Raw genomic sequence first — 18,425 nt, forward strand, 5'->3', positions numbered from 1 at the left:
AGACCGTATTATTTACGCCCGAGATGTCCCGCGATTATCTTCCTTGTTTCGTTCCCTGCTTTTTTTTACGTTTAATTTCTTTAATCACGAATGTACTGACCTTGGCGTAAAAGAAAAGAAAACTGAGTACGGATTCTGCAGACTGAAGGAGCCGACGCCCGCTGACGAGGCCAGATCGCTTAGTGGTCGTTAAAATTACGGAAGCACCTCTGGTCCTTTCTATTCTGCGGTTGAACTCCAATTTCGCATTTTTAAGAGTGCACACTGTCTTTTTATGTCTAATACGGCTAATAACGACTTCATAACGATGTAAGAGGCTATCGGTAGCTTTTAACGGAGACTTTAGCACGCTTTCAGAACTGTGTCCATCCGTGCTAGCTCTCATGCACGTACATATTTCGACGAAAAGCTTACTTTAAATCCACTTTAAAGCTACTTGAAACTTTATGTCTCGACGTGGGAGCGGTAACGGAAGAAAATAATTCAATAATGATGATGAAAAAAGACAGGCAAAACGTTGAAGCATGCCTTGGTACATAGAAATAGAAGTAGACACTCATACACAGTGCCTAAATACACCTTACCGGCTCGCAAAATTACGTAAGCTCTACAACAACGCTCGGGGAGGCGAGGCATTCGGCTTTAAAGAGACCCTGCAACACTTTCGATAAGCGCTTTCACTCTTTCCTTGGCGCCTGGAACCACTGCTGCCACTGCAAAAGCTATAAGTTATCGGAAGCGCGGAGCGGCACACCTAAATTTGCTCGTCGCACCAGATATATGCCTACCATTTCTGCGTTGTTTTTGTGGCTTTTTTTTTAAGTTGCTATCGAAAAGCGTTCATTGCTGCAAGTGAAAAAAAAAAGAAAAACAGGCCAGCAGCCGCTGCATGGTCTTAGTGATGTAAATCGAAACGTCGAAAAACGTCAACACCGGGAAAGAGAGAAAAACCTTTTTAGCGAGTTCACAAGTTATCTGATCGGCATAGAGCACTAATTTTTGGCTGAGGTTTTTTGCGACCCCCTAATAGAGGTACTAGCTGTGTTTGGTGACTATGTTCCGCAAGCCTTATAGATTTTTAAAAAAGTTAAAAAAAAAGCGCTGCAGGGTGCTTTCAAAAAAAATTAAAAGGAAGTGCAGTTTTCTTATCAATAATATGCCCTCAAGGTATGTCTCGTTAAGCACGTTTTTGAGATAACGGGACCATGCTTATCTACCTCAGAATGAACCAAAAAAGAAACAAGAAGGACAGTACCTCTGCCCCCTACGTCATTGTATTGCTATTTAATTGCGTCCACCCCAGCGCCATCACTTCCGCTTGGCTTTGATTGTGTCTTTACTCCCACCCTGTAGGACGTCGAGTGATCAACTTTTTAGCCAAGCTAAAGTGCCCTGTGGCTAATTTTATCTCTGCTTTGTAGACCATGACTACCAGGCATATATGATGACAAGCGCAAAACGATCTGCAGAAGCCTATTGCCCTTGCATTTTGCAATAGCTATGACTGCATGAAAAATCTTGAAACCATAATCACAAGACAACAGTGCCTGCGAGAGCTCCCCAAGTATCAATGGAGAAACGAGAAAGGCAATTATGTGCAGTCATTGAAAAATGTTGTCAAAACAGGTTTCACTTGACACGGTAGATTATTTATGGTGAATAGTGGGGCAACAAACTTAGAAGCGTGTAGCTGGTATAAACTAACACTATTTAGAACGCAAAAAGAAAAAGAGAAAGTACTTGTATTTGCCACACAACGCGAACGTATGGCTGACATGGTGAAAATACGTGGCGAAAGAATTGAAAATCGGTTTAAGTGGGTGGCTCCCCAACTGTTTCTAAACAAAAGGATAACTGGGGCTATACCTTGTGAGTGGTGATCAGTTTAAGCTTACGATGGATGCCGGAGCGGTTGTTTAAGCTATGGAGGCGTGTAGTGTCATTCAACTTTGCTTACTGCCAACAAAGGAATGCAGAATCCCCACGTGGTCCATAGTCTTCTGTGCTGCGCGTAGGCCGGCCCGTGATGCATCTTTCGCCCGTAAAACCATAACTATCATTCTGAGAAGTAACGAATAAAAGAAATGAGGGTGGCAGAATTCTTTTCATGCATGAGGAAACAGCCGAGGCAATGGTGGCGCCAGTGAGTTATGTGCTTTGAGTACTGTTGGAAAAAGACATTGGAATCAACCAGCTTCTTCATCTACCATTATTATCAGCCGCATGTGCTCTTATTAGCGTCGTCATCTTTAGTGCGTTCCAAAGGAACGCCTGCTGAGAGAGCGGATTTGCGTATTTCTGCCTCAGTTACATCTTCATGTAGTGCAGGCGCGAAGCATATTTCACATCTTTTTATGCTCTCGCGTTCCAATCTTTTTTTTTTTGCGTTCCTGCAATGTCATTTACGATTATCTTTGCACTTACTCGCAAGTTCATACTCACCATGCAGCTGTATTTTCCCCTCCGTTTTATCGAGGGCGTTTTGAGCCATGCAGTGGTAGGTGCCGTAGTCGTCTCTTCGTAGATTTTTGATCAAGAGTTTCATGTATACCTTCAAAAATGACAGAAAAGAAGAAGGCGGCCAAATGTTAGTACCATTATCAAAAATGCTGGCTAATGTACGCGTTAACAGACACGATATAGACCATGTTGCAATGGCAAGTCATGACAGAAACCGGAGGTTTTTGTCATGCCTCCACGCCGATATGCTGTCCATCTCAAGATACTGGCCGAGTGAAGTGTGCAGATGGTACTTCAAGGCCCAACGTGTACCGAGATAAAATGCTTTCAACGGAACGAGTTGGTGGCTTTGTTTTCCGCGTTGAACCTTTCTGAAAGCATGTGAAGCAAAGATACAACTCGTTGGTGTCCCTAGATGTACTTTCTGCCACCTACTTTTGACAACTATAAGATGTGAGAGGGAGGTAGCAGTCTAACTGGCATTCTTCTTCACGCTGTTTCTCCACTACTTATCCTTTAACGACCAAGCACTGCGCAAACTAATAAATTAGACGATGAGCGAGACCAAATCTTCCGTGATTTGAGTAAAACTTGTTCCGCGGCCCTATGCGGCGCAAGTTGTTGTTTCTTTGGGCGGTGCCGCAGCCCTGATCCACATTTTAAACGAAGTCGCGTGTTGCGTGCTTAGTCATTCAAAGGATCAGCTTCATTTGCTCAAGTAATTGGTTATTAACGTGACCTGTGGTGAATCAAACCCGGGGGAATGTTTTAACTGGTACGGCGAGCAGTTAGCAAACCTTCCCTTTGTTCTTAAGCGCTGTTCGTATGGGTCAAGTTCGGATCACTTGCCAGGTTCTTTCGAGCCCATGCCAGAAGGATTACTCCCAAAGCGAGTGAGTTCCAAAGCCAGTAACACAACAATGACTTCAATTTGCACCAAGAAAACATAAACCGTCGGTAAATATGCAGTGTACAAGAGGAAGAAGTCCGCTCGTTACAATAAACATCCCGGAGCTCGAGACCTGCCGCCCCTCCGAAGTGGTCAACTTTTCCGGGTTCAACCCGGTTAATTTGTGGCTACGGTCCAGTCCCCTGAGCAAAGACCAAAAATTTATGCCACTGAGACGGGGCTTGGTGGCGTCCTACAGCGCAACCAGTGTCGCATACGGGAATTTCGACAGCGCAAATATTGCAGGTAGTGAATTTTCGAAAGGTAGGAGCAGGGGTAGGAGCAGGTTCCCGGACCAACCGATAAATGGCGCAGTGGCCTCGCAGGAGACGGTTCCTCTCGCCGCTGACGTTTAGCAACCGATTCCTCTGCGCTAACCATAGAACTTGGGCGGCGACGGTGCTGCATTTCTCTGGTGAAAGAGCGTTGATGTTCGAGCCGACGCAAGAAAACCTGTTCCAGCCGATTTCGCACTGGGTGTAACTGGGTTTAATTTTTTTTGCACCCCTTCTTCAAGAGTTGTATCACCGCCCCCAGATGTGCAAGAGCCACTGCGACCAGTTTTTCTTAAGGAAGCTCAGCCTGGAAACGCGGCGGAACCAACAGTTGACCTTGGACAGTCTTTTGCAGAAAATCCCCCCGTGATCATGTGACACGAACGCGTACTGGCGGCGTGTTGTTCCACCGAACCGCTTAAACTTGTGAAGTCTTTGGCTTTCTTCATATTACGTCCAATCTTCTACAGGGGACATGCAGAGGTCGCAACACCTTAACCTTTATGCCAGGCTGCCACCCGCATGTGGCGCACCATTTTACTTCTTGTGTGTTTGCTCGTGTCCAATAAAGAGAGAGAGAGAACATTCTTGATCCGAGACGTGCTATCTCAATGGGCCGTGATACCAGCGACGTACACAGGGCAACGGACCCACTCCTAGGAAAAAAGTACTCCTGTATAAGTTCCCTCGATGATAAAACTATCGACAGCTGTTGCTGTCAAAACAGTCTCGATGATTTGCACAAAATGACCCAAAACAATTTTATACCAGGTACGACGAAGATTTGTCTTTAAATAAACCTTAACTGCATTGGGCCCAGCAAAACTTGTTCAGCTAGTTGGTTCATGCTTACTGTAAAGAATAAAATGGGCGCTAATGAGACAAAGACGAAGTAGACATATAGAACACATACAGGCGCCAACTTCCAACTGTTTATTCAAGAAAACCACGCTTACTTATAGACAAGCCAAAGGTACAGATAAAATTCAAAATTTTCTGCCAGGCGTTAACACTTGCTGAGGGCTCACAGATAAAATAGTAAGAGCAATTGACATGTCGGCACACACGCGCACAACTGATACTACCGACACGGAATCAGCATGACTAACGCGCACTCTAAACATTGAGATTAGAGACTATCTTTAATGAAAGACAGCTCTTTAGCACTAAGTGCTAGTGACGGCGTGCTGACGCAGTCATCTCCGGCTTTTTTTATTATGTATGCCTCGATAATCGCCCTTTCCGTCTTGTTCCGCACTTTTTTTCAAAAAGGTCGTCTGCTCCAGGAATGGCTTGCAACCGCAGCGCTTACAGTGATCCGCCATGTGCCCGCCGTTGTTGGTGCTAATAGCTAGCCGGTTCTTTCCGGCCTGGACGTTGAATCAACGGCCAGTTTGGCCAATATGTACACCTTCCGCAGTGCAGCGGGATAGTGTAGACGACATTGGTAGCACACTCTGTGTAGCGGGTGGCGTGCTTCTTAAGGCATGTTGCTGGCGGCTTAGTCGCCATCAAATGGCAAATCTTAGCCAGCTCGCATGGGGCCGAGAATACAATGCGCACATTGTATCTGGCCGCAACCTTCTTGATATTGGGCGACAGAGTATGCACGTATGGTATAACGTATGAAGCACGCCACCCCCTACACAGAGTGTGCTAGCAATGTCGTGTACACTATCCCGCTGCACTGCGGGAAGGTGTACATGTTGGCCAAACTGGCCGTTGCTTCAACGACCGGACCAGAGAGAACCGGCTGGCTGTTATCAGCAACAACGGCGGGCACTTGGCGGATCACTGTAAGCGCTGCGGTTGTAAGCCATTCCTGGAGCAAACGAACTTTTTGAAAAAAAGTAGGAAACAAGACGGAAAGGGAGATTATCGAGGCATACTTAATCAAAAAAGCCGGGGATGACTGCGTCAGCACGCCGTCACTAGCACTTGGTGCTAAAGAGCTGTCTTTAATTAAAGATAGTCGCTAATCTCAATGTTTAGAGTGCGCGTTAGTCATGCTAATTCCGTGTCGGTAGTATCAGTTGTGCGTGTCTGTGCCGACATGTCAATTTCTCTTATTATTTTATCTGTGAGCCCTCAGCAAGTGTTGACGCCTGGCAGAAAATTTTGAATTTTATCTGTACCTTTGGCTTGTCTATAAGTAAGCGTGGTTTTCTGGAATAAACAGCTGGAAATTGGCGCCTGTATGTGTTCTATATGTCTACTTCGTCTTCGCCTCATTATCGCTCAATTTATTCTTTACAGTATCCGTTGGTCCCCATTAAAAATAAGCAACTCTCGTATTAGGGCTTATTTTCACTAAACTAAAACTTCGTTTCATTTTTCTTACGCTAGGATGGTTTACGCAGGTTTATGATCTTTCGCTACCAACCTTCAAGCCTGTTCGCGTGATGTATGCCTCGTGCCTCTTTGGCTTCCTCTGCCTCACTCGGGAGTCGTTGGACACGGCCGACGTGGTGTTAGCCGGGGCCGCCGCCGCGTCGAGACGCTGAGAGCTCCGGAACCAGAAGTTCTCGGAGGGCGGATGCGCTTCGGTGTGGCACTCCAGGACCACGTTGGACCCGAGGGGGGCGCCGACGAACTGATTCGGGACCCATATCATCGGCGTGACTGCAAAACCAGTGAAACAAAAGTGTCAAGTGAGGGCGTCCACCATGAACAGAAATTCGGAACCACTTTTTTGCGTGCTCACTGCAAGTAACATGGTTTCTATTACCTGAAACGCTACGCTCACCGCCATCAGTGGGCTGGGCATAATTATTGCAAGTAATGATGCGTTTGTTTAGTGTTAATTGCTTCTATAATAAATTCGATAGAATTTGTAAGCCAAACTCGCCCTCCCCAATGTCACTCTGTTTGACGGTGCTTTACGTAATTTCTCGGATGTTAGTTAGGAAATACCAGGATATTTTCACGCCCATATGTACTGAAAGTAGAGATTCTACGTTACCCTTCTTACCTGGAATGCTACATTCACCACATTTAGTGCGCTGGTCATAACTATTGCAGGTAATAAATCGTTAGCTAAGCATTTATTACCTCTGCCATAAACTCGATGCAAATTGTAAGCCCAACAAAACCTTTCTAATCCGCGCCTGTTGATCTGAGCTCATATGTAATTTCTAGGACGTTCGGTGGGAAAGGTGGGGGAAAATTTTCCGTACGACAAATCCCCTAAGTGATACTGCATATGCAGCCGTCTTGGGTTGCCGAAAAGTGCGGTGATTGTACTAATCTTCCTGACTATCTTCTACAGGTTCTTAAAGGCCTCAACAGCAGTTGAAATGCCTCCTCACACATATGCACGAGCAACACCGAAGCTACACCATAAAAATGACACTTGAATCTACGGATGAGCTGCGTAGCGATAAGCCATAGCCACAATGACTTACCGCAATACGGGAATAACAACTTTTGAGGGTTACTTAACTGCTTATAAGTGCCTTGGGAGACGTACTCACACGTGACTTCGAGCAAGATGCGACGGCTTATGGAAGGCGGCACACCGTTGGAAGCAAGGCAGAGGTAGGCGCCCATGTGCGAGCGGGAGACCCTCTTGAAGAAGAGCTCCGCTCCTCTGTACACGGTCACTGCAGAAGAGGGAACGGTGCCCAACAACGTGTGGACGAAGATACACAACCTATGACTCGCAAGTCTTGGCGTGAGTCGTCCTGCCGTATACCTCCAGCTACCGGTTACAAGCGTGACTCTCCACTATGTGGGATTCCGAATACCCAGGTTCTAGCGGTGACTACTTCTCATTCAACCGCACCTTATGTTGCACCATCAATGCTCATTCGACAGAAAGTTACGAAAGAGTTCGAAATATTGTCCGTGCATTTATTTTACTTAATGCAGCAAAACATAAGTAACCGAGTGCGGGTCATGTCTTTTCTGTCTTCAGCTGTATCTAGAGCTGATGTCATCTTAAGGGAGTACGTACGTGGACACAACCCGAGATCACTAAAGCCTAAAAATGTCAATAAAAGCAACATCCGCTTCTCGCGTTGACGTATTAAGGTATTAAGCGACCATGGTCTTTTGTGGTTCGGGTCTTGCGTTCGACACGGGCAGAACCTCAACGTGTCGGAGAGCTCTTTGTAAACTCGCCGTTTCGCAAAACTCCGTGCCAGTACAAAGACAGACAGGGGGAAAAAAGAGGTAGGGAAGGGGTAACAAAACGCTGGAGGTGACGAAAGAAAAGGCAGTGTAGAGAGAGAAAAAAAGGCCGAGTTCTACCGCCCTTTTCGCTGCTTTAAGGTCCCACAAAACCGCTGGCAGGACAGGCGTAATGGGCGGCAAGCAGGAGGTTGGTTTGCTGCGTTTGTTCGCGAAGCGCGTGTGGCAGACGGGGACCCCCGGTTAGCCCCGGCGCTGGCGGCAATATAACTTGTACTCAAAGCGCGCTAAAACGTATCGCCGGTGGCCCACAATCAGCGGCCCCCATTACTCTTCATTAAACGCCTATCGTCGGAGCAGAAGGCTCGAGATATAAAAGGCGACGGCGGGGGAACGGTAACGGGTGCGCGAGGAGCATCCTTGACCAGTGGCCGGCCTCGCTCATTCCGGACACGTCTCCGGCTTTACTTCGGGCTGCGCCCACGACGTGGCCGCCTTCGCCGTGGCTGGCAAGTCGCGATCGAGCTCGGGGCCCCTGGGCTGTATATTGCGGAGTGGGCGCCGTGGCGCTGCGGTACAAGCGCTGATGAAGATTTGTTCGCCCGCGGCACATTCGTCTGTGCCCGGCCTACAGGCTCGCTCAGCCCGCTCCCGTGTGTGCAGTTTGACAAACTGTCAGTGTTAAGAAAATACACCGAGTATAGCCCGGCCCGTTCATTGGCGAGTGCTTGCGCTACACGTTTCCCTCGCTGTCTCCTTGTCTTGCGGTCTTTCGCTGTTCGAAAATTAAGTTTGGAAATGACATCGGCTTTCAGCAGCCGGAAATGGGCCAGACAATATGAGGATGCCCTTGTTTTCCTGCAGGGTATAAAGGGTGCGGCTAGCCATCGTGAGAAATATGACCGTACATCAGCTGCCCATAATAAGTTCTGTAAACAAAAAATTAAAACAATGATCAAAACCCTACACATAACAAACAAGTACGCCTTATAAACACCAACACACGACGCCTGGTGGCTATATCCGCGAGCAGCTGGAATCGATCGTACTTGGTAAAACCCCTCACGCCACCGAACGTAGTCACGTGAAGAAATAGGGATGATGACGTTTTCGCCTTGTCAAATTTTGCGTACTATTAGGATACAAACCATACAGAAGGTTGTGTCGCCGTTCTTGGGAAACGATCTTTCACTGCGACCTTTTTCAAATCACATATGAGACCACGAAAGCATCAAAGCATCATTTTAAAGGCACCTTCCTATGGCCGTTCGTTCGTAAATGTCGCTGCGTATCATGCAGCTGACTCTAGTCTCAAATTCGTAGATCCTGTACACGAACACATATATAGTAGCGCTCAAGCATGAAAAATATTCCTAGTAGGTTGATTTGCACTTGAATAAAATTAACTGGGTCTTTCCCTTGCTAGCCTCGGACAATCTGCGCCCGCTTTATATGTACTGTACGGGTCGAAAATTGCACCAAGTTGCACAGCAACCAACGCGTCTTGACGGTATCTGCGCGTCTGATGTCAACCTCATTTTGGCCATTCAATCGAAAAATTTCCTCTTTATTAAACGGGGTATTTACGATTACTTTATAATGCTGTTTTCATTGAATGGGGAAACTGTGTACACAGCGCCTCTAAATAAATGCATTCTTGTAAAGATTTGTCGCGTGCACAACACAAAAGTGTGTTACTGTGGTCGTAGTCGTCGGTGTTCTTGTAGTTGTGGTGGCGGCGGCGGTCGTAGTCGTCATCGCCGTCGTCGTCATCGTCGTCGTCGTCGTTGTTGTTGTTAAACGTTTATGGGAGCGGGAGCTTGAAATATAAGGCGTACTTTCAGAGCTGCTTAACATTGCAACGAGGACGTCGCCTGCTCGTGCTGGAATTACAAACATATTTATCTTTCCTGTCCCAGTCGAAAAACACAACAGGAATTTCTGTCGAACAACAGAAATTTCTGTCGCACGACAGAAATTTCTGTCGCACGACAGGGATTTCTGTTGGGACTACAGGATGGTCTGTCGTGCGACAGGAAGTTCTGTAGTACAACTACAGAAAATTTGTCGTACGACAGGCATTTCTGTCGCACGACAGGAATTTCTGTTGGGACTACAGGGTGGCCTGTCGTGCGACAGAAAGTTCTGTAGTACAACTACAGAAAATCTGCCGTACGACAGGCATTTCTGTCGCACAACAGGAATTTCTGTTGGGAATGCAGGATGGTCTGTTGTGAGACAGGAATCTCTGCAGAATGATGACAGAATGTCTGTCGTACGACAGAAATTTATGTAGTACAACAGACACTATCATGCGACCGACATTCTGCAGTCCCCACTACAAAAACCTTTGTAATATATATAGAACTAAAAAATTTCTGTCGCATGAGACATTTCTGTTGTACTACAGTTTTTGTGCAACACCCTGTAGGCACTACACCAACTTCTGTTGGCCCACAGACTGTCCTTCAGCCACTACATTCAGCATTCCGTAATTACCATTATTATCTGCCATGCGACAGATCATTTTGTAGTCCCTGCAGATTTTTATAGTGGGAAAGAGAAGTTTAGATCCATTGCGAAAGTGTCACATGGCAGACCGTTCAGTATTGCTACAAAATTTCTTGCTTACCCTGTCGGAAAACCCCGCGTTTTCCAGCATTAGGAGAGCGATGGAATAGACCGGAAAGAACGGAATACATAGGAAAACGCCGCGCTGAACGACAGCAACGCGGGGAGGTTGCTGGAGAGCATCGAATAACATGGGGACATTGCCTTTGGGGACAGGGCTTTAGCCAATGCGAAGGGGATAGCACGAACGGGATAGTACGGGATGGTATGGTGCCGCAGCTTGGCTGGACACGGCAATGCCGCGCGCCGGTTAAGGGGTGGACTGGTTGTATTCCAGCGCCGCGATCGACGCAGATGCTCCGAAACTTGGTGTTTGCGGCCCGTGCGGTGCAGCAAAATCCCACTTTTTTAGCGTGCGCTGCACGGAAACAATGCTGCGTGCGAGTGACGGTCATCTCGTTCAATTGCATTGCAAGCGTCCGTTGTAATGAACGTTTGTTGCATTGCGGCCATTAGCATTCCGGCCGTGTAGGAAAAAACCTTCGCTACAAATTTGCAATTAACAACGCAACTTAGCACAAATCACACTAATGTTGGAGCATCTAAGTGTAGCCCCAGAATAAAAAAAATGGATACATAGAGAACTTCGGAAATTCCTCGGGTTCTTCGAGTGAATTGCAATTGCATATATTGTACTGTGGACAATGTTTGATAAAAGAATCAGGCAACAAGGGTAGCCCCTCGGCAAAACGGACGCATAAAAAACAAGCAAGATGTGCTTTTTGAAGACGTGGTGTAATAATTGCAGTGCACATTCTGACATGTATTTTTGGGTGTCTTTGAGAGCCCCATTGTTTCAATCTGCGTGCTGTTGTTTTGTTTTGTTTTTTTAGCGAGCAATTTGTTTATTTTAACGCGAAAGATGTGTCCAATCAAGCGAAATAGTTAAAATAAGATTTTAAAAACAGCGAACCAGTTGCCGCTACCTGTGTGAAAAAAAAAAGAAACGGCGCCAGTGAACTCGCTGCATTGCCGAGATGTGTTAAAAAAATAACTGTAGAAAGAAAGAAAACGCGTGCCTTCCCTCTAGCCCGGCCCTCTGGAAGAAGTTCGGGGAAGCATCGTCACCACTGAAGGCATGTCGCGGCGCGACAGAACTCGCGGGACGGGGAGACCACAATACGAAGAATCGAGAGGGGTCAGGAGGGGTCGCGAAACAACTTCTCGTGATCGGCCGGTTCCCTCCTTACCCTTCCTTTGTTCCCTCCTGTTTTGTTCCTTCCTGCTTTTCGTCTCCCGGTCAAAATTTGCGGTGGCTGCGTGGCCCAGTGGCTCGTTCACATTTCACATCGGCGCTTTGCCTAGTTGAAGTTAGGCTTAACTTTTTTGTAAAAACGTGCATCTTATGTCTCCGCGGAGTGTCAGCAGCAACATTTGAAGCTTCGGAAGCTGTGGTAAAAGCAAGATCAGTGGTCCGGATTTCAAGCATCTCGTTGTGAGGACTCCTCCAGCGACGACTAACCGGGGTGCTTGGGATAATTGGCACTTTAATGTGAGTGAATGCGACGAATCTCGCAGGCATCGTGATTTGGAATACGTGCGATGTGCTTCGACAATCGACTGAACTTGCAACGATCCCTGCGTGACTTCGGCAGGTATCGTGTGTGCGTACTCTTCAAGATAGTGCAGCACCACAGAGACGTGCGCTTTTCGCCACAGGATACCCTTCCACGCCTTGCTGTGCGAATGCAACGGAACAAGGTTCACAAAGGCAAGCATTCCAGCTAAAGATTGACTTTCCATTTTAATTTTCTCCCGTTCTCTCACGTTTTGCAGTGTAAAAGAAATATTTGTTCACTTGTGTTTTAATGGCCCTAACTAATATAAGGAACGAATTTTCGAACGGTTATTGTCGATGCTCGTTTAATATTTGTTTTCTATCGGGGAGAATAAATTTGCTTTTATGAACAGGTTGAGCGTCATTGACGGAACGCGATGATGGGACGCGATTTGGCCCTGCTTCCGAGGCACGGCCAAATCAGCTGAAAAGTGCCCAAATGAGTATGGCTAAATTTTGTAGCGCTACTGAGGTTTCCCTGAAGGAATGACTTCTGTATTTCTTGTTAACAGCTACGCGGGTTTGCAATTACACGGATATTAAAAAAAAAAGGCAGAGCGCGAGCATCGGCCACGCTATTCGCTAGAGACGGCGTGGTCTCGGGCGTGTTCCAGCGTTACGTTCCAGCGGCTGCTGGATCCACGAGTTTCCGTGTCCGGCGTGTACCAGCGTCCAGGTTCCCGTGAATTTGCAGCAGGCGCAGTTTCGCATGACGTGCGGATGAAAGCTGTTTTGTACTAAAAGAAATTATAGTTCTGACCGTTTCCACGTCAGCACGATCATGGAGCATACAAATAACGCCCCACATTTTGTTTTTATATTTGGCAATGAAATAAAAATTATTTGTTTGGTGTAACAGCAACATAAGAGGGCAGTAAAAGCCTCTCCATGACAAAAAGTGAAGCCCCGGTAGTGCCCAGGAACAGTGTTGTAAAAAGAGGAAAATAAAATGGATAAGCACCGCAAACTGCTTTTTTTTTTCGGACTGTGATCAGGCATGTGCAGTCGGCGTAACATCAAACTTTTGTATTGCATGCATGAATGTACCACTAGTTGCATTGCTTAAATGCCTTTTGTTACAGCTTTCTGAAATCAGTTATTCACTGAAAACAATTTCAAGCTTGTACCAGAAAGGCAAGAATGACCCCAAATGCTTATGTTTGTTGGTCATATTTTTATTGAAATTGTTATGCATATCCTGCATACTTCAGGTACTTAATAGAAAAAACATCACGGGAAGTAAATTTCTTATGCAAAACAAGTTGAAATTCGAGACATGACAGGATTTACTACGAAAACAGACATGACAGGATTTACTACAGACTACAGAACAGGATTTACTACAGACTACATGACAGGATTTACTACAGACTACATGACAGGATTTACGACAAACTACAGGACAGGATTTACTACAGACTACAGGACAGGATTTACTACAGACTACAGGACAGGATTTACTACAGACTACAGGACAGGGTTTACTACAGACTACAGGACAGGATTTACTACAGACTACAGAATGTCCCATTCCCTCACAGGATCATTCTGTCGTATTTTTCTGTTGTGTTTTTCGACTGGGGTTACACTAAAATTTGTTCACATTTTCTCGTTGGAATTTTCCACGCATTATTTACCCGTAGTTCTGTACCCTTTAATTTCAAAGTTACACTCGTAGTTCCCCGTAAAAAAATACAGAATTGCTACGCGCGATGTCTACGATATGCGAGAACGAAATCACGACACAGTTTCCTCTCCAGAAGCTTCCGTTATGTGCGTGGTTGTCAGTCGTGTCTGTGGCAGAGAGTAGCAAAACCGGCTCCCTGCAACACCCGGTACACGTGCCCATCCGAATACCTTGTGACATGGTTTCACGAGTGCTTCTTTCCTCTTTGTTATGACGCGAGACGTAGCGCGAAAACCCCCTGAAGTAGCAAAATAACGCTCTCGGATTAAAAGGGTGACGTCATGATTTCTGGTAATTATCGTACCATGCCCTCAACATCACCTTGCGCGAATTCTTCGGGTACACTATAGCTAACTGTATGACGGTGTTTCCAAATGATAACGGCATGTAACCTCGCCTCTTATAGGGCTTCAGAGAAGCGTTTTCGACTCTCACCCCGTTAACCTCCTGTGTTGACATCTCCGCTAGCGTCCTTGGTAATTCTGACCATGCCGATTTTATTTTCTTAGATTTCAGAAAGGCATCTGGCCTTGTTCTGCCCGCACGTCTACTGGGGTGAATGGGAATGTGGTGGCCGATGAAACAGCTTGCGCGGCAACACCCAATCTAATGTCATCATCCCGATTCCTTTCTCTCGACGTGACACCGCGACACTTGCGTACTCCGTGGCGCAGCATTCACAACTCTCCATATGGACGGATGGAACAAAAGCCATTATACAGAATTGATCCCGCCTGCACTTTTCGAATGTCGTGTGGCCTGGGAAAGCGCGACGAAGCAGTCATTCACCGCATTCGCCTCAACGTCGCTTTTACCAGCCACTACTTGCACAAGACGCGCCGAGTTGCCTCCCCTCACTGTCAAGTATGCAGTGTTCGTGAGGACATAGAAAATGTACTGTGTGTGTGTCCCCGTTATGACACACCACGGCTAACCTTGAAGACAACTTTGGGACTGCGTGCTGATGCACCATTGAAGCTTTGCGACGCCATTGGTACATGGCACTCAACTACCGCGGCAACACGGAGTACACGGGCCTCGGTGTCATTTCTCCGTGACTCCGGCCTGAACGAAACTGTGTGAATGTTTGCCTTAACTTCACTTCTGTTTCTGCACTGTGTGCGTGATCCTGCATTTGTCAGTTTGTGTGCTTATTTGCTTTTGTAGTGTCTGTATGAGTTTTGGTGTCTTCGTTTCCTTTCACTTTCGCACATCTCATGTTCATGTGGAGTAGCAAGCCAAGCTCGCTGCCAGGCTGACTTCTCTTCATCATTAAAGGCATTCCTCCTCCTCCTCTACTGAACAACCAACAGCGAATCGGAAATCCTGCATTCATTACTAAATTCCTTCCAATTTATTCAACCACGGCAATACTTAGTGTAGATGTTAATTTATCTAAAGCGTTGCCCACTACATCTCCCGTCCCACAAGGCAGAGTACTAGGCTCTCCATTGATTTTATATGCAATAATGAGATTGCACACGCGATTACCAACCTATCACAAATCATACTGCTTCTGGATGACTGTGTTCTTTTTTAACAAAATAAATTTAGCGAGGATCAAACAATTCTTAACATTCATGTATCGGACAATTGGAAATTCTGCCTGAATGAAAACTCCTAATGAGTGAAATAGTTTATACTTTTCGTGACTTCCTACACAGCCACTTAATGGGGTGAGTGAATACAAATATGTCGGTGTTATCATTAATTACCAACAAATTATTTTGGAATCAGCATTTTTATAACATCTGTGCTTCTACATTTCGCAGGCTCCGCCCAGTTAAATACAGACCTTAACTAAATAGCCTCTCCCAAATATTAATGTACCCGCACGTTCCTCTATTAGAAGACGCGCATTTTGAGACCCGTAGAAGACGCGCATTTTCAGACCCGTTCAAGCAAACCACTATACAGGCTCTTGACGTCAGACGCTGCAACGCGGTTCGGTTTTTCTTCTCGAAGTATTGCGTGACTCAACCAATAATTAGATGAAAGAGCATGGCATCCAAACATTGCAAGTATACCGTAGCATACAGAAAATGCTGTTTTTTCACTGAGCAAACAAAAGCAAACTTGGAATTACGTGTGGTCACCATATCCATCACAAATGGCTCAATGAAAAAGACATCGACAAAGCGTATGTTTGGCGCATTACAGCGACCGGACAAACATTTTTAAGCCAGCGTTCTTGCCATGAAAAATATTTTTGAGTGAGGTACCTATATCTGTTATCAAGGCTGCATTAATGATTTGTGAAATTGGCTGCACGGAATGCTGCTGTGAATAAATTTCTATTATTATTTTCTAATTGGCGTAGCACGTTCCTGATGCTGTGTTCTTCTTGTCTGTTAGTTATTAATGGAATGATGACGCCACTCAGCTTGCGTTTAGTCTGGGCCTGATGTATGCGACAAATAAATAAATAAATAAATAAATAAATAAATAAATAAATAAATAAATAAATAAATAAATAAATATTTGTAACTGTTTATTTTGCTTTATTAGAGTTCATGTGATGAGCATAAAGAAGGCGGGATAACAAAACGAATTTCTGACAGAAATATAGTAAGAAATCAGGCGAACAGTTCATGGGCAGATGCACGCAGAATGTCATCGGTGTCCCGAGATCGATATTTACGTCCTCGTGCCACGCCGTTCACACGGAGAGAAAAGCGCCAGTGAACTTCTTTCCTCGGCAGAGTCTCACGACGGTTAAAAGAAAGCAAATATTGCTCTTAGCGTCTCCCCACATCCTTTTGCGCCTCTCTCGCAACGTCGGCGCGCTTTTGAAATGCAGTCAGTGCGCGCAGCCAGCCCGCGCGGCGACTCCGCAGTCAATTACGCCTTTCGACATTCCGGCAGTAATGTTCATCTTGCTGATGCATGCCCACCGCGATGCATGGGCCGCCGTTCCTTCCTGCAACCCGACGCCGCAGACGGCGGCGACGCAACTTATCTTTGCGCCCCCACCCGGGAAAATTTAAAAAGTGGGCACCGAAAACTCCTTGCCTTTTGCTCTGTGTATTATAGAATTTAGGAGAGTATTTCTAAAAAAATCGTAACTTGGATGTTTAAAAAATACTACTTTGTAACTGTCTTCGTATTTGTAAGGGGCAAAAAAAAACGTATAAACTGTTGCCAGATTATTCGAATAAAGTATACAAATGAGAAAAAAAGACCACGTAACTTGATGCAAACGTCGCATTAAAAAAAGTGAGACGGAGACAGATAGAAGTTCTGCCCATCTTTCGCCTGCGCCGGGGCACATGAGGGAGCGACCAGCCGAGGGCCAGACGAGAATGTCAAAAGGAAAAGCGTGGCAGAGGGAAAAAAATAGGAAGAAATAATAATCGCGCGGGGGGAGCGCCGAATCAAAAGCTATGTAGGAATCGGCGTACGAGGACGTTTCCACTCGAACTGCTGCGAGTGGGACGTCTTGCCCGGTGAATCCAATAAAATGACGTGATGACAGACACGTTTCTCTTCATTTCTGTCTCATTTGAAACGTTTTCTTTCTGCATTATTGCGAGACGGACATGTTTTTTTTTCTTTCTGCTTCTTCCCACCCGTCCCCACTCTTCCTCTACTTTTCCACGCTCCCTATAAATGCGAAGCTTACTACCCTCCCCTTCCCTTCCTCATCTGATCCTTCTCCGTCCATTTCAGATCACCCCCCTGCTTCCTTTACTCTGTTTTGTTCCCTGTTTCGATTACGGTTGAACTGTGTCCTCCGTCATTCGCATCGACGGCGACACCGTCATAGGCTCTCATGTCTACTCTCGCACTCTGACTCCGGGCAACTTCTATAGTTTTTTTTTATTATTCTCTTTGTTTCTGCGTCTCCACTTTTATTCGGCAATTATATTTTTCCCCATTTGTGATATATTTACGAGCGGCAGTGCGTGTCCTTAACGCACACGTGCTCCTTAGCTGGGGCCTTTTGCTCTTCTATCTTCCCCAGCCCCCTTCGAAGTTCCCGCCTAAATGTATTAAAGAAAAATCAATGGCCCTTTGACATAAAGCGGCTCCCGGTCACTTTCTTTTTGGTCCGATGTTCAGAAGGAATCCTGGAAAGTTTTATGAAAATGCCAGCTGTCAAAGGGAGAATCTGGAATATAGCCGGGAGTTATATAACAGGCCATCGATTCGGGATGGAGTTTTATCAGCCTCGCATGTTCAGTACGTTTTGTTTTTGCACACGTTATGAGAGCGTCAGGATGCGGCGGAGAAGCGTTAGCTCTTTCCGGAGATCTATCGGTAGAAGCGAACCTTAAAGAGGGCACGGGGGCACGAAAAATAACCGCTGCTTTTCCTTTACCCTTTTTTATTCAGTCGTTGACATAAGGACAACCTTTCAGGTCGGTCGTTAGCTTTGAACCTAGGTGAAGTAGTTCATCATAGCCATATCAGCTTCTCACCCCGTGACGCAGTTCTTATCATCTAGGCAGAAAAAACTGTTTTGGCACTGTTGTGATTAAACGTCAGTTAAACGTCGGCTTTGTTTGTAATCCCTTCTCCTGGACAGTAAATAGAAACACGTATAGTTTTTCCACTCATAAACTTCGTGGTGAAGTTCAAGGTAAAGAGAGGCGAAAGTACTGAGAGTTTTGATGCTCACGACTCGAAGCTATCGATTGCGAGACGTGTCATTTACGCATTAAGCAAGCTCTTCAGCCAAGAAGCAAGTAAAATAAGAAGAAAATACGACATTGTTTTACGTGTGTATATTCG

The 18,425-nt window shown here is 45.9% G+C and overlaps 1 protein-coding gene across 1 annotated transcript in view; it reads right to left on the reverse strand.

The window, feature by feature from the left end:
* LOC144170764 (uncharacterized) overlaps positions 1-18,425 on the reverse strand; it is a 233,639-nt gene that overhangs the window by 44,463 nt on the left and 170,751 nt on the right. The window contains exons 8-10 of the mRNA XM_077700752.1: positions 7,158-7,286; positions 6,068-6,306; positions 2,443-2,551 (exon numbers count right to left, since the gene is read on the reverse strand). Of these exons, the coding sequence (XP_077556878.1) occupies positions 2,443-2,551; positions 6,068-6,306; positions 7,158-7,286 (477 nt within the window). The remainder of the gene's footprint in view (positions 1-2,442; positions 2,552-6,067; positions 6,307-7,157; positions 7,287-18,425) is intronic.

Source organism: Haemaphysalis longicornis, unplaced genomic scaffold, assembly GCF_048455015.1.
Source record: "Haemaphysalis longicornis isolate Haplotype H1 unplaced genomic scaffold, Haemaphysalis longicornis Haplotype H1 scaffold_2, whole genome shotgun sequence".
Lineage (NCBI taxonomy): Eukaryota > Metazoa > Arthropoda > Arachnida > Ixodida > Ixodidae > Haemaphysalis > Haemaphysalis longicornis.